Genomic DNA, 17,388 nt, shown 5'->3' on the forward strand with positions numbered 1-17,388 from the left:
GGTCAGCCAAGGAAACTTAGTGCAGCAGATGAAAGACACATTATGCTTACTTCCCTTCAAAATTGGAAGAGGTCCAGTAGTGCCATCAGCTCAGAACTAGCAGAAACCAGTGGGACCCACCCAACTACTGTCTGGAGAAGTCTGGCCAGAAATGGTCTTCATGGAAGAATTGTTGCCAAAAAGCCAAACCTCTGACGTGGAAACAAGGCCAAGTGACTCAACTATGCATGAAAACAGAGGAATGCAGAAAAATGGCAGCAGGTGCTCTGGACTGATGAGTGAGAATTTGAAACATTTGTCTGTAGCAGAAGGCAATTTGTTCGCCAAGGGATTGGAGAGGGGTACAATAATAAGTATCTGCATGCAACAGTGAAGCAGGGTGTAGGTTCCTTGCAGGTTTGGGGCTGCATTCCTGCAAATGGAGTTTGGGATTTGGTCAGGATTAATGGTGTCTTCAATGCTGAGAAATTCAGGCAGATACTTATCCATCATGCAATATCATCAGGGAGGCGTCTGATTGGCCCCAAATTTATTCTGCAGCAGGACGATGACCGCAAACGTACAGCCAATGTCATTAGGAACTATCTTCACCATAAAGAAGAATAAGGAGTCCTGGAAGTGATGGTATGACCCCCACAGAGCCCTGATCTCAACATCATGGAGTTTGTCTTGGATTACATGGAGAGACAGAAGGATTTGAGGAAGCCTACATCCACAGAAGATCTGTGATTAGTTCTCCAAGATGTTGAGAACAACCTACCTGCCGAGTTCCTTCAAAAACTGTGTGCAAGTGTACTGAGAAGAACCGATGCTGTTTTGAAGGCAAAGGGTTGCCACACCAAATATTGATTTGATTTAGATTTTTCTTCTGTTCATTGCATTTTGTAAATTGATAAAAATGAGCAAATACATTTTATAGTTTTGAAAGCATTCTTACGGTACAGCAGTTCTTCACACCTGCCTAAAACTTTCGCACAGTACTTAATTTATATTTATAGTAAACCATATTGCAATATCAGTCAGTTAGATATTTTTTCAAATTGTTCAGCCCTTTTCAGAAGAAAAACATTTGTAATGGAATGACAAGTCATACGTGATCAAGTTCATTTTAAGCATATGGAGGCCTTTACTTGACTTGTCTCCTAAAATGATTTGGATTGTTTTCAGTGCAACAGTATTTTTTAACGGCACAGCTACAAATCTGTGCATATCTATGATGTCATCATCATGGTCCAACAAAGCATCTATACACATCTACTACTTCGCTGTAGTCCTGCCCACAGAAAGATAATTTTTCATGCTTCATATGTGTCACATGGAAATAACTGTAACTTAACTGTTGATCACAAATTCTCATTTATGCAAAATTAATTTTTTTCTGATATGCTTGTTGTAATGAACCAATGAAATATTCTTTTGCATTTAAACTCAACTAAGTGGATTTTATGGATTTTACTAATTCTGCATCATTATTTGCACAGATATGGACTTCTTTTCCTCTGGGAAGTTGCAAAATTGGGATCGCAACAGTTATTGCAAATTCAGCCAATCCCCATGAATTCTGCACAAGTTTGCAATTTTGTCCAGTCACCACAGATTTCTGTAGATTTAACCAATCATTGTAGTTTCTTGTGAGTTCCTGCAATCACAGCAGTCCCCCATACTAAAATCATACATGTACGCCTCATTGAACCGACTCAATGTTTTTATTATTTAGTTTTATTATTCATTTATTTATTTTTTATTTTGTCATTGGTACTGAAGAGGTTTATCATAGTTATAGACATTTACTAATGATCTCTGTGTTTATAGTTTTTAATAATGTTGTGCTGGTTTTGAGTTTAAGCAAAAAAAATGCTTCTTTGTGGAATCATTCCCAAGTGAACTTCATTTACATTTACACCATATTTTGTTTGAAGTTTTGTAATCTTGAGCCTTTTTGGTAATGTGAGTGTGGTGTCATTCCTTCTGGAACAAGTTGCCTTTGATTTGTAATGAATTATACCAAAAAAAAAAAAAATTAAAAGAATTTCAAAATCACAACTTCTTTTTTTCCCCCCAATTTTCACTTTTTCTCACAATTTCTTTGCAAAAAAACATCTAACATGCATTGCAGTTTTTTGGCTGCTGTGAAATCAGTTTACGCTGCAACAATCCCCAAAAAACCTGTGAAATCCTGTAGGGACTGCTTCATGTTACACTGCCTCAGTTCGCAAAGCATTCTGGGAATTGTTTTCTATCATTCTGCAACTGAAAACATTCTGTTTGAAGGCACATTTGGAGGGCTGGATGACCAGTACCCCAAAAATGTAGCCTCGTATGTGATGGGGGGGTGGATCAAACCTTTGTCCCTGTGAAACAGTACAGTTTATACCATTTGTAGAAGAATGCTCACATAGTTTTTCTTTCCATAAGGAGGCGGGATCGATCACCCGAGCAGACCTGCGACATTTGCTGCAGAGACCGGATGGAACCCAGCCCCGAGCCCCTCAGCCTCGTCTTCATCATGCTCAGATCACAGAGCTGCTCAACACACTGGACCCTGAACACAGCGGGGTCATCCAGCTGACCAGCCTGGAGAGATTGAACCCCAGCATCACCTCTGCTCCCACAGGCACCGCAGCACCACCACCCTCTGCTGCTGACGCTGCTGAGGACGCCCTGAATGTCCCCGAGGAGACTGAAGATACCGTATGCTTGTATAACCATTCACAAGGGGGTGTGTTTAATCGCACACTTCCATGTTTGTCCATAAATGTTGTTTTTTGTTCTTTTTCCTCAGGAGCAGCAGAAAACACCAGATGAGAGGCCGAGCACACAGTGTGATGATAAAGTGTGTGTGGCATCTGCTTCATGGAGAACAGTGAGTGTGTTAACACAACATACTGTGATCAAATATCACCCGTATCACACATTGCATACAGCACAAGATCAAACGGAGGAAGAAAACAGAAGATGAGATCAAAAGAATAAAAGAGGGGTTAATTATTAATTCACAGGTTTTTTTTCGTGTGTATTTGCTCACTTTGTGTGTGTGTGTGTGTGTGTGTGTGTGTGTGTGTGTGTGTGTGTGTGTGTGTGTGTGTTAAGGTGGAGAATCTACTGCTGGACAAGTTGTGTGAGAGGCTCAGTGCAGTGCTGGCAGCTCTGACGCTGTGTGACCCTCAGCACACTGGATATGTCACACAGGAAGATCTGAAGAAAGTGTTAAGTTGCTATGGCGTGCACATCTCAGACACACACTTCAATGAGTAAGAAACACACACACACACTGCAGTAATCACCAGCTGTAAAAGGAGCTGTAATTTACAGAAATACATCAATAGCAAAGCTGTGACCTCAACAACCAAGAAATAATAAGACCCTGGACAGATCAGAGAGCTGACAGTAAACAAACACATTTAATCCTACGAGTGATTTACCAGCTTGCATGCATGTCTTTGAACACCCAGAGGAATCGCACACACGCGTGCGTATGCGCACACACATTGGCAGGGAGAACACCACACAGTGAGGCCGGACTGGGGTAACTTCAAACTCGGGACCTTGTAGCTGTTGGGCAGCAGTGTTCACTACTAAACCACTGTGTAGCCCTGTCACTAAATAAGTGGCAATTTTATTTATATAGCATCAAATCATAACAGAAGTTGTCTCAGGCCACTTTTCATACATAGCAGGACTAGAACTCACTCTTTATAATAGTCAACAGAAGAGGTGTATCAACACTAGGCTTGGGTGGTACCTGTTTTTTCATACCCTCCTGACATTTCACCAGGGTATACGATAAATGACAGTATTTGTGTGGAGAAAAAAAATATAAAAGCTGGTGGCAGATGTGAGACATTGTTTAGCTTCCAGTGCTGTGTCTAATATGCACTTAGCCTTCTTAAATAAGTCTTACTGGGTTTAAATACTTTTGCTCCATAGAATAATGAATACAAAGAAAATGAGCACCCTCATTCCATAGATTCTTAGTAAAGGATGCGATGAAACTTGTTGCCACGGATACCAACACATCATTTGGCTGAAGGCAGATGATTTACAGATATATCATGTGGCTGATAAAATGCTTTTATAGTTAGAAGAAGTCCAAGAAGAAAATAAAGTTATATCTGGCAATATTTTCATGATTTCATATCTAGTAATACTTAATTGCTGTTAAATATTACTAATTTAATAGAGCAGAAATTACTAGCTGATTATTTCTTTTCTACCTCAACATAATCTTCTGCTGGCTAAGTTCCCTTTTGTAAAAAAAAAAAAAATATTATTATATATTAAATATTATAATTAAATATTATATTTTTATTTTCCATCAAAAAACAGCAACTTCAATTTAACTTTGTTCATGATGGCAGTATTGAAAATAATGCCTTTGGGATTTCTAAATACCCTGGTATTACTGTAGTACCTTGATATGGTTTGATTTATCAATTCACTGTTCAGTGAGCTAATAGAATTGATGCAAAGTGAAAATATCAATCTGTATCGTCCTCATTAAGGTACACCTTTATTTTGAAATTCGAATAACATGCCTTTCCCACAATTGGAAGAGTTCAGTCATAAAATTATCAATTCATAATTTAGTTCCTTTTTCTGAGTTAGCATAAATGTAACTGAATGTGCTAAACAGACATATATCATCTATCAATAGCAGGTGCCTGAATTAAATCAAATTGAAATCATATTGTGGAGACTTTGTGATATCGGCAAGTATCATTGTCCAAGATGTCGTATCCTGATGACACTTGTGATTTACACACCTAGTGAACAGCAAATTTTTCTCAGCTTTAAGGGAAATAGCATGCTTTTTTTGCTGAAAGTTACAAGGGAAGATCACACTTTCATACAGATCACACTTATGTTTTTTGGTGTTTTGCCAGGAAGCATTTAGCCCTAGCTTAGCATAGACTGGAAGTAAGAGGAAGCAGCCAGTCTCTCTCCAGAGTTTAAAAATACATGGTAACACTTTCTGTGGCGCCCATGTCTGTAATGTATAACTTACACAGACAAACAAACATACGAACGTACTTGTACTGTGCTTATAGCAATGTATAATTGTGATTAAATTAAAGTGCTCTTAAATATCCATAATGGTTCATAACGACACCATAAAGCATAATAACATTATAAAGCATTTTTAAGATGTCAAGTGAGGTCATGTATTATAATGCTTCATAATTGCTGGCCACTAATTGACTTTTTTTTGGCAAGTATCATAGTGTACCATAGTTCTCATAGTTGTAATACATTATAGCAATTTTCTAATACATTTATTTGATTAACCTGTACATGACCAGAACATTTTATTACCAATATACTGCACCACACTGTTCTTCATTAAGCTGTTGTTACATTATTTATATTTATATATTTATATTTCTGTTTGTGTCCAACATCTTTAACTTAGCTTATTCTAAAAACCTCTGTTGCCTCCCATTGGTTAACATATTTCAAAGATCCTGGACCTTTACAGTACCATAAGGAATGTAAACTAAATTATATTGTATATGCATACAATTGTAGGTCACAAGTCAAAGCATCAGCTGTCACTGACACCAGTTTGAAATTGGCTTTGAAGATTAAAACTGAAGAACACTTAGACTTGCAGTTTTAAGGGTGTTTTAGCTGCATGTGTGGTCAGGCAAGAACCAATGGAAATCATTGTCCTCTAGCAACATTAATGAGATGCAGCTGCCACGTTTAATTGATTATTGAGTCCCTGCTTACAATGGCCCTCCTGGCCTGTTAGTGCTTTGATTAAGTAGCTTGACAGACTGGAGGATGAACAGGTATTTCAACCCTCTCTTTGTCTGCACTTAGACTTTAAACTGCCTGTTGGAAGGAAGACATGTTGCACACGTAGAAATACTCATGGAAGCTGTGTGTAAACACCTTTGTCATGGCAGTCAGAGTCTTTCCAGTGAGCTAACAGGCACGATAGCAGCTACCTGACTGTGTTTGATCTGAATGGAACAGAACTTTAGTTGGTATTATTAGTAAGATCTGCTTTTATCCTGCTTTTGTATGTTGAAATGCTGCCTCCCTGATCCTGTCTGTCTAGATGAACATATTTGATTGGCCGTTAACTCTAACTACATATAGACTGGGTTGCACCAACAAAGATTAATTTAATCTTAAAATAAGTTCTACTCACAGTTTCACAAAACTAGGTTTATAACAAATAAATCCTGATTTAAATATTAAGCAGAGCTCTGTTTTGCAATTCAAAAACTAATCATTTAGCAAATCTTGTTGGATGAATTTATGAAGCAATATGGTCAATTGAAAGAAGATGAAAATCCATCAAGTGGTGTTTTAAACCCCTCTTTGACTGTGAAATTACATTGGGACCAACAAATATTGTTACTTTCAACAACAATCATGGCAACTTTATAGTCAGTCTCAAACAGGCATGCCATCTCAAATTTTAACAGAAGAGATGTTTAGATTTAATCTTTCGTCTTTTTGATTGGAAACACTTATATCAATTGATCAATTTAAGGGCATCATAAAGAATGTGATGATGGAGACGTACTTGTTTTTCTTAAGAGGCCCACTATATTTTAATAGTTGTTGTTGTTGTTGTTTTGTTGTGGATTTTTTTGGTTAATTTGTTACATTTTAATATGTTGTGATTGGCTGCTACCTTGGCCAGGTTTCTCTTGTAAAAGAGATTCTGAATCTCAGTGGGACTTCCTGGATAAATAAAGGTAAAATAAATAAAATAATATAAAAATCGGGGGCAAAATAATTCAAAATTAAACCATAATTTAATAAGTTTCAAAAATGAATTCTTGTTGGTTCTAAACAGCCATCAGGTTTTAGAGGCTTTAATCTTCTTTATAGCTGTACTAATCAGTATTTTTGCTTAATGTCTTTTGTTAATGAAATGACTGTGTAATGTGAAAGGTGTTCGTTAAAGCGTCAAACTAACTGAAAATTTTCAGCAGCTCACCTCCTTTGAGTCACTGTTTTGGATTTTAGGCCTGCATTTTCTATTCTCTTTAACTTTTTTTCCCAGTAGCAGAAGGCAGCTGTTGTTGTTTTTTGGTTCTTCAGATGGCCAGAAACATGACTCTGCATGAAAGTTGCATTTTTGTTGGCTTGTTCTCTGCTCACTCAGACTTTCTCTTGTGTTTCCAGACTCTGCAAGACCTCCAGCTCAAGACCTGGAAATTCTTCTGAGCTGGTTTATTACACTGGCTTTCTCAAAGACCTCGGAGTACCTCTAACAGATGAAACGTGCACATCCTCATCCCACAAGGAGAGTGGGCATACTGAGAGGTGAGCCTTTCTGGAGTTACAGTATGCTCAGTGTTTCTTTGTAGTAGTGTGCAGTCTGATTAATTAATGAAAGTTTTTTCCACCTACAGAGGAAGTGGTTTGAAAACAGATAAGTGGATACTGGATGCGTTTTCACCTGAAAAAGGCCTCATTAGTTTGGCATACAGTTTTGTTTTGTTCGGAACACCTCCCACTATTTGATCAAATAAAATTCCTTGATTTAATCATGCAGTCGTCTCAGAAAGGCTAAATTGTCCTCTTGCACAATGTAGTGTGACGTACGCTGCCTGACCAAAAACAAGTTACCACCTGGATTTAACTAATCAAACAAGTAAGATCCTTCCACTGGATAATTACTGTAGTGATTAATATGTTTCAGCTGGCAACAAATCATTGCACCCTAACTGATGCAGTGGGCAGCTTCACATTTCTTAAACAACCATGTCAGAAGACATATCCTGTGGTCGTAGAAAAGATGTTAGTCTGTTTCAGAAGGTTCAAATTATTGTCCTGCATCAAGCAAAGAAAACGACTAAAGAGACTGATGAAACTCTTAAAACTGGGCAGGTTAGTCAGTCAGTTAGTTAAAAAACCTAGCTTTTTACAAATTGATTTGGACATATTGTTAATAGTTTACCATTTGGTTTAACATTAGGTTGCTACAGCTCTTTTTTTACACTTGGTGCTTGGTAAAGCTGCCCAAAATAAATGTGACCGATGTACACCATATTGTGAAAGCGAGCCTACATGTTTGCAGCTGTTTGTGTTAAAATACAAACTTATTCCAAATATTCGTCAGCTGTTTTAAGCTGGGAGAAGGAGGGACATGAGAGGACAGCTTTTACAGTGCTGACACAGATGAACAGCTGTGTGCACTAAGCAGACACACGCAGGAGCAGAGAAAGCAACGTTTTTCCAGGAACACATAAACCTTTGTTATGAATCTATGAGGTTATCAGTTCTCTGTGTCTTATTATAAATGAGCATGTAAGGACACAAGCTGGCGCTGCTTGGAGTGGAGCTTGCAGTGTACACACAAAGTTGACCCTCGCTGCAGCAATATTGCAAGATTTCTGTGTAAAATGGGCTTCTGTGGAGCTGACTGCCCTCCTCATAAACGTCACTGTGGCTTTCTTGCTTGCTATTTAAACACACCCATGTAATTATCAAAAAATGCTAACTAAACACTGAACACTACTCACCATATACAAAGTGAACTGTTAAATATTAACAATATGTACAAATCGTACTGTAAAAAGTGAAGTATTTTCACAAGTGGGGGATGAAAAAGCACTTGTGCGAGTGAAGAATGACAACAACATTGGGCTTGTGTCCATAAAGCACTGGCAGGATGTTGGGATGAAGTACTTGTGTGGTGGGAGAGAAAAATCTTACATGGACACAAGCCCTAAGGCTGCTCTTTAAGAATCAAAGTTTACTGTACTAATCTGTATTAAACAGAGTGTGTAGCAGTGGCAGAGCACTAAATATATTTATAGAACCGTGATAGCAGAACCGTGATAGCAGTGGCTGGATGCAGTGTTTTTGCGTTGTCTGTCCCATTTTTGTAAAGGTACAAGAATACCTCAACAGATTTTCTTTTAACTTGGCACAAATGTCCACTTGGACTCAGGGATTAACTGATTAGAATTTGAAATAAAATGTCAAAGGTCACTGTGACCTACTACCTACCAAACACATTTGGCTCTAACTCATTCAAATTTGTTCGGTAATTATGACAAAATTACACACAGATGTCTAACAGAATAAAATGATGAGGTGATGACATTTTATATGTTGAAGGTCAATGTCACTATGACATCATAATGTTCAGTTCTCTATCAGTCCTCTGTTCTCCTCTGTAAAAATAGTCTCTAAGTGAAGACAGCATGTTTCTCACTTGAAATTATTTCCTAGAATCACACATGTATAGTGAGAACTTTCATTTTGCCAAAACAGTACACTTAAAACCTTTTATTAAATTTCTTCAAAGTCTTCACTGCATATACTATATTAGTCTGGACAGGCATTGTTGTGAACAACAACTTGACTACAACTGTGTGGCAGTACCTCTAGTTTGAATTTTAGAGCAATTTTCTGTTAGAATCAACAGGGGGAGGTGCAAAGAAACTCTCAGCGCTGTCCATGGTTCTGAAACAGCAGCTAAACAACAGTCACATGAATTATAACCAATATTTTTATTGTTTTTCTCAGCACACTGTTCAGGTTTCACCTTCTTTATGTCTTGCAGTTCAAACATCCCATTTTCACATAACCTGCCTTCACTTCCCCTCCCTTTTCAGCCAATCATATGCTAGCATAGCATGTCTAAATTGGTCGTCTTAGAATTTTCAAGGAATTCAAGGTAATTTATTATAATTATACACGACACACACAGAGCCAGGAAATAATTCTGTAGTTAATTTTTTAAATTTGCGTCAGGTTGAATTAAAACAGCAGCAACAAGATGGTGATACATGATAATACAGACGACGTCTTCACATTAAAAGTTCAACAGCTGAAAAACATTGTCCATCAACTGTGACTGAGTTTCAACACAAAGCATCATCAGTGTAAAAACACAGAGTCCTCCTCCCCTCCTCCTGTCGGAACATTGCGTGATCCGTCCTGTCAGATCAGGCTAGACAAGTGATGGGAAATAAGAGAATGCTCTACAGCATCCTGTGCCAGGCTGTTGGACCTAATTTTGTTTCATTTTCTTGTCTGGACACAGAAGCAGTCTTAAGTCCCTGCTGTGACACGGCTCTTGTCTCCAATCACCTCCACTCCTCCTGGGAGTGACACATGTTTCAGCAATAAAACTGAAAAAATTAAAGAGCGAAGGAGAAAAGATGCAACGTTTGAATAAGCAACTGGCCACTGCATCTACTGTTGTCATAGCAAAAACTCACAGCAATATGGCTTTAAAATAATATTAGATATAACTCTAAAGATAATTCAAACAAGGTCGCTCAAATATTGGGAGGCACAATTCTCTCCTCTCAAAATACTGGGACATGTCTCTACTGGCCATATGCAAACCTACGCCCTTGCACCTCTGACATGTTGGTGTCTAAGGTAACGAAAACACAACAGTTCTTATTGTGAGATGATTATACACTAATGAGAACAAACTTATGAATATTATATTCTATTTCTGCCTTATTCTGCCCCCTAAATCTGACACACTGGACCTTTTAATCATTACTTTTCCAAGCAGACCCTTGACTACAGCCGTGGCTGCATCATCTTTTATTTACAGCCCCCTGCTGCTCTGAGCTGTAAACAATCTGCCCCACAGGCCACACTCATCACCTCAGTCGACCCCACAGTCAGTCAGCAGATCGCGGCCTCCCTCCAGCCTGCAGCTTGCTCCAGACACCTGGAACATCCTGGACATTGTTTTCCGGAGGATGAGATTGAGGTTAGAACAACGCCACAGCAGCCTGACTGATCGCATCCAGGCCGTCACCCACAGCTCTGACGGGACGCTGTCAGAGACAGACATACGAAAAGTGAGTGGGAAAACTGCCTCTCCACATACACATTCATACATAACTAATATATTTTGTATTTATAACTTATATTGAAAAGCACATTTCTTTTAGAAGCGGAATGCCATTTTACTGTTTTTATAGCCTCCAGGCAGTCGGACTCACATGTTCTAAGCCTTCTTTTGGCTTTTGTCAAGCTTTTTTCAGACATAAACTCTACCATACATGCTAAAACAGTTTGTGTACAGGGCAGGTAATTACACCTTACATCAGATGTGAACTGTAATAGATCTAAAAGATGTAACTACCTTTCAGCTATATCAGAATGGATCATTGGCATTGACCCCAAGCACTAAGCTTAGAGTATATATATATTTTTTTAATTTAAATTTCCTTTTAAATTTACACATTTTAATGGAATATAGAAGATATTCTATATTAATCTCATTGTCAACAAGCCAGTCAAAATCATTGACGTGTTAGTCCATCTCTCAGTATCTTCTGATGTCTCTAACCTGTCTGTTGCTCTCAGCTCCAGGCCCATTGGTTTTGGAAGACGGCAATCTTTAAAAACAGCTCAGACATACAGTTCTATATTTTTTTAAGGCTCTCTAGTTTCCTTAAACATCTGGTCATTGTAGTTTCCATCAAACAAGAGGGTTAGAGACTATTTTCAGTGGTGGATTAATCTGTTTGGTGTTCCAGTTAGTATTTGGGAGAGCAGGATGGTGTATGTGGGATAGAGTCAAAATAAACTATACTTTGTGTGTTCATGGTAATGAAAGGACATGTCAGACAGTGCAGTGTGGCTCATTAATTTTTTTTAAAATAGTTTTTGGACAAAATGGAGCTCCGTGGCACACAGAAAGAAGATACATCAGGCTGAGGGGACACATAATAATTTATTAGAGGACCAACTCATTGCTGGTTTTGGACTTGTCATGCTGACAATAAGTGAAATATGAAGAAGTTACAAAGTAGATTCAAAGGGCTGACTTGCCGAAGTTATAAAAAAAAAAAATCCTCACTAAAGATGAGTTAGTATCTACCCCTGCAGGTAGTTTGGTTTTATTCACTCAGGTTTTAAGATTTATCTGTCCCAGAGATTTGTTTGCAGTGAAAGTGAATGGCACTTAGTTAAAAAAAAAAAAAAGTTTCTCTTGGAACAAGAACTGGGGACAGCTTAAATCTTGACCTTAGAAATTATATGGTCTTATGACCATATAAACTTATGGTCAACTTAACAGGTTTTTCTCTCACGGTCATTCCCAAATGTAAGAATACAACAGCCCAATTTGAAATCTGAAAATCTTGTGTGGTCCCCTGAAATATTTATTCACAACTCTGATCAACACGAGACTGATCACACCAATGAGATATAAGATCTGTTCGGGACACCAAATACAGTGCCGCACCTGTTAAACTTGGTTAGATAAATGAAGAATAACCTCATTTAATCTCAGGTCTTTTTTAAAATGAATTCTTTTTTTTATTTATTTTTTTGTTTTTTGGGGGGGGCTTTTTGCCTTCATTGTTATAGGACAGCTGAAGATTTGACAGGAAAGGGGGTAGAGAGAGGGGATGACATGCAGCAAATGGGCCGCACGCGGGAATTGAACCGGCAGCTGCTGCAGAGGACTGATACGCTCAATACATGGCGCGCACACCCTACCAACCGTGCTAAAGAGGCACCCTTTTAAATCGATTCTGATTACCTTTTTAAATTATAAATATTTTAAGCTAATTTCAAACAAAAATGTAACTGTTTTTCATGAGCTCTTCCACTCTACTCTTCTACTTTGGGGATCAGTGTTGTAGAGCTTTCCTCTGCATCTCATGGTCTTCCTCAGGGGATGAAGGATGTTGGTAGTTTATTTTCATTCCGTTTTTCAGTTTTGTTTTCAGTTCAGTTTAGTTTCCAGAGTGAGTTTGCACATTTCAGTTTAATTTTTGTTTAAAAATATTTAATTTTAATTTGTGTCAGTATTAGTATTTTCTTCTTCTTCTTCTTCTTCTTCTTCTTCTTCTTCTTCTTCTTCTTCCTCTTCTTCTTCTTCTTCTTCTGCTTCTTCTTCTTCTTCTTCCTCTGCTTCTTCTTCTTCTTCTTCTCCTTCTCCTTCTCCTTATTATTATTATTATTATTATTATTATTACAAGGAGGATATTAATCAGGGACAAGATCTTTTCTGTACAGTTTTTTTTTTTTTTTTTGGTTTTTCTTATTTTTGCATTTTGCCTTTATTTGATAGAGACCGCTGAAGATATGACAAGAAAGGGTCTTGAGAGGGGGATGGCACACAGCAAATGGGCTGCAGGCAGGAGTTGAACTGGCAGTCGCTACAGAGGACTGATAGCCTCAGTACATGGGGCACATGCTCTACCAGCTGAGCTACAGGGGGAATCTGTGACCAAGTTTTTATTTTTCCTATTCATTTTGGAGCTAACAGTTTGTGTGTGCGTGTGTGAACCTTTGCACAAGCAGATAGAGAAACAGAGCATACTGAAAACTCTTGAGTATAAAAAAACTGACGTTAAAGCAGCTACAATGTCCATAATTAGATACTAAAAATAAAATACACACGTTGCTGGATACAAGCTGTCTGAATGGATCTTCCTGTTTGTTAAATGTTACGCAAAGGGCATCAGGCTGGATCTGTGACTCATCACACACTCCTGCTGTACCTGAGCCTCACCACATTCACTTTACTCCTGTTGTTTCACCCACTCAGCTCTCTGATTAATTTTCAGTGGCTGATCATTCTCTCTGCTTTTGTGAGAAGATCATTCCAACTTGGTTCCTATTTTCATAATTGTGACCATCAGTCCTCTTGGTTACGATAACACTGTACTCATCAAAGTAATTACTGAGATCTGGTTACATGGTGAATACAGAAATACTGCCAACTAGGGGCAGCCTTATAGCTCAGTTGGTAGAGTGTCCGCCCCATGTACTGAGGCTGTTAGTCCTCTGCAGCGGCCGCTGGTTTGACTCCCGCCTGCGGCCCTTTGCTGCATGTCATCTCCTCTCTCTTCACCGTGTTTCCTGTCTCTTCAGCTGTCCTATCCAATAAAGGCAAAAAAGACCAAAAACATAAAAAAAAAAGAGAAATACTTCTAACTAAATAAATAAGTGAATAAAAAGTAGGATATTCAACAGATGTGGTTTGCCAAACAAATACCAAGTGTTGATTTATCATTTGGTATCATTTTTTAATAAAACATATTCTTGATTTCAGCTTCATAAATGTGAATATGTTCTGGTTACTTTAGTCCTCTATAACAGTAAACATGATATATTTTGATTGTGGATGAAACAAGACATTTAAGGACATCACCTTGGAGTTTGGAAATAGTGATCAACAATTTTTTTTCTTACCACTTTCTGACATTTTATGGACCAAACAATTAATTGAAAAGTAATGGTTAGTTGCAGCTCTAAGACAACAGCAGTCCTGTCTGTTTCCTCATCACTGTCAGCTATGACCAGTATGTCAATTTTGAGAGACACAAAATTCATGTTCTTCCCTTTCTGGCAATTATCTAAATGTTAATCAAGACATTTGATGGGTGATTCTGGTATTTTCAAACCAGAACCCTCTTTTTTATATATATTCTAGTGTCTAAATAAGTGATAGGTACAAAAAGGTTTTTAATTTATCCAGAAGAGTGCTTCAGATGTGAAATGGGCTGCAGTGTGTAATCCCTTTACTATACCCATCATAGTTTGCCCACTAATAGGCTCAGAGAATTTTAAGTGTCTGACAACATTATGGAAAAGATCCTTACAGAGATAGACCTTTTTGTTGACAAGTAAGATCCTTTTTGTTTAACTAGGAACAAGTGTTTTATTGTTCTCTTCAAGCCAACCAGACTCCTTTGGCAAAAAGTCATTTTACCTCTCAGAACACAGGAGTTGCTGGTTTACAGGTGCCTTGAATGGTCACTTGTTTGTCATATTGTGTGACAAGTGCACTCTTCTAGTTTATGTATTCTTTCACTGTGCCATGATTAACGGGACAGTTCACCCCCTAATCAAAAATACACATTTTTCCTCTTACCTGTGGATTTTTTTGGTGTTAGTGTTTGTTTTGCAAGACTCTGTGGTCACGTTAACAATAATAAATATGCAATGTCTTCCTTTTGCACTTTCAAAATAAAGGCATAAATACTAAGTTAGCAGTAATGAATGTGCAACATCTGGGTAGCTTTTCAAACTAGAGGCACAAACACTATTTGGTTAGGTTTAGGATAAGATTGTGGTTTGTTACATAATGTAACTTATGTACATGATGTAAATTCTGTATGTATGTATATTCTGTTGAATTCAATGCTTAGTATTAGTTTCACATGGACATGAACCCCAGTCTCCTGGATGAAAGTCCTGTTTGTTTGACCCATCCATCCACTCCACATCCTCCATATTCTGAGTTTCTCACACTTTATACTTTGTCACCCGACTTCAATGGCACATCACACCATAAGGATAGAGGGGTGGCTCCACAGATAACGTTAGAGTGGCACTGACTGACCTGCATTTGACCCACTGGGAGTGAGAACAGGCTGCAGATGGATGGCCTTTCACTTTATTTTTATTTATTTATTTTTTAAGTTATGTTTTTGGGCTTTTCTTGCTTTTATTAGATAGGATAGCTGAAAAGTAGACAGGAAAGGGGGGTGAAGAGAGAGGGGATGACATGCAGCAAAGGGCCACAGGCGGGAGTCAAACCAGCGGCTGCTGCAGAGGACTAGCAGCCTCAGTACATGGGGCGGAGACTCTACCAACTGAGCTAAACAGCTGCCCTGGATGGCCTTTCACTTTAAAACAGTTTCCTGTGAGCCAGCTGTCTGTTTTGTATGTTGTGATTTGATATTAATGTGGCGTGAAAAATTAATGTCAATGGAAAAATGGTTCATTTAGTTATAACTACAAAAAGTTATGTCCTTTCAACATATTTTTCATTTAATTATGATGCAGTAAATGCATGCATTAAAAGCTAACATATAACGAAGTGTATTGCATTTCACTTTGTTTCATTGGCTCTACAGTTGGTCAGATACAGATACAGGTCAAATCTCCTCGTGTACCTGTTGTTCTTGGAGTATGAGCGTGGTTTGACTCTGAAAAGTCAATAAACCCTGGCCTGGGGCACAGATCAGTGCAGCAGACTGCCAAACCTGTCCCGCTCTCTCTTCTTCTGCCCCCAGATACTCGAGGACAGCTGGGTCATCCTGGACAATCAGAATTTCAACAAGTTCACTGAACTGCTGGGCTCCAGGGATGGAGGGATCGAGTGCTCCGCGTTCCTGGAGAAATACGAGGGTGAGATAGAAGAACGGCAGCCAGAACATCTTGACCAGCGGCGTCAGCAATCCCATCAGTTCTGCATGGCAGGGTTCTCAATGCTTAAATAGAGATTTTAAAAATCCCTTCCTACTCCCCACCAGGCTCCTGTCCCCCACCACTCCATCTCGCCTTGCATCCAAACTCCTACCCCACCCACGGTGATCAAACATAAGCCCCCCGCTTTCTGTAAAATGATGTCTTTCTTAGCACATGAGCCATTGGAGAAATCATCCTGGATTATAAATAGAGTAAGAGTGAGTCTCTTCGTCTCTCATTAGCCGAGCGTGGAAGCACACAGATTCAGAATCGCACTCATTTCTGCTTGTTTGGACTAATTATGTGCTTTGGAAGCAGAAAACAGAGCAGCAGGGCATCGCTCTAATTTGTATTCCCTAAAAAAATAAAAAGAAAACACAGTAGAAAGAATAACAAAAAAAGAGAAGAATCATTAAACAAAGGCAGGACGTAAAGTTAGTCATGTTTGCAAGGCATACAAATCGACTTCCTAGATTTGGAATATAAGAGTGTGTCTAATTAAATGTAAATTAGGTCAGGCAGTTAAATGCCCAGTGTGCTTACCAGACATGAAGGGCATTCTGGGGAGTGTGGAAAAACACAAATAATTCACAAAGTGGAACAACACTTCCAATTTGTTGGGTGTAATTCCCTCACAAAGACAGAGGGTGCAGAGGAACCACTTAATTGTGTGCCAAATATCAAAGCACAGTGGATCAGTGGTTAGCACTGTTGCCTCAGAGCAATAAAGTCCTGGGTTCAAATTCTGGCTGCAGCAGGGCCTTTCTGTGTGGACTGTGGCTTTTAGCTAGGGTTGCGCAATTGGATAAACATATCGTCAATTGACGATGGGATGAATCAGTTGCTGGCTGTTTTTTGGGGTGATATTTGTCATTTTATTTTGCTAATGTAATGGTATGCAGAGTTAGAGCCTCTGCCCTGCAACACGCTCTAATATATCACTGATCACAGATAGATGGGCTGATGATAGTTGGTTGGAAAATTTTAATAATATCACCCAACGCGAGTTTGAGCAAAACCATTGTAATTGAGGATCCATAAATAGAGGGCGCTGCAGAATATGACATGCCTACTTTATAACCAAGGTAAACCTGTAAACCTGTTTTTCTGGGAGCCAACTTTTCAGGTTCCGCCACACTTGCTTTTAGGTGGAAATGCTCCGAACTGTTGAAAATTAGTTGCACAAACTGCAGTTGTTGCTTGTTCCAAGTTGTTAGAAAAAGTCTC

The 17,388-nt window shown here is 38.6% G+C and overlaps 1 protein-coding gene across 1 annotated transcript in view; it reads left to right on the top strand.

Moving 5' to 3' along the window:
- efcab6 (EF-hand calcium binding domain 6) overlaps positions 1 to 17,388 on the top strand; it is a 77,441-nt gene that overhangs the window by 41,193 nt on the left and 18,860 nt on the right. Inside the window, exons 11-16 of the mRNA XM_084710883.1 lie at positions 2,419 to 2,691; positions 2,783 to 2,863; positions 3,091 to 3,251; positions 7,147 to 7,287; positions 10,589 to 10,802; positions 15,987 to 16,101. Coding sequence (XP_084567009.1) covers positions 2,419 to 2,691; positions 2,783 to 2,863; positions 3,091 to 3,251; positions 7,147 to 7,287; positions 10,589 to 10,802; positions 15,987 to 16,101 — 985 coding nt within the window. The remainder of the gene's footprint in view (positions 1 to 2,418; positions 2,692 to 2,782; positions 2,864 to 3,090; positions 3,252 to 7,146; positions 7,288 to 10,588; positions 10,803 to 15,986; positions 16,102 to 17,388) is intronic.

This window comes from Lutjanus erythropterus, chromosome 22, assembly GCF_056507025.1.
Source record: "Lutjanus erythropterus isolate fLutEry1 chromosome 22, fLutEry1.hap2, whole genome shotgun sequence".
Classification (NCBI taxonomy): domain Eukaryota; kingdom Metazoa; phylum Chordata; class Actinopteri; order Lutjaniformes; family Lutjanidae; genus Lutjanus; species Lutjanus erythropterus.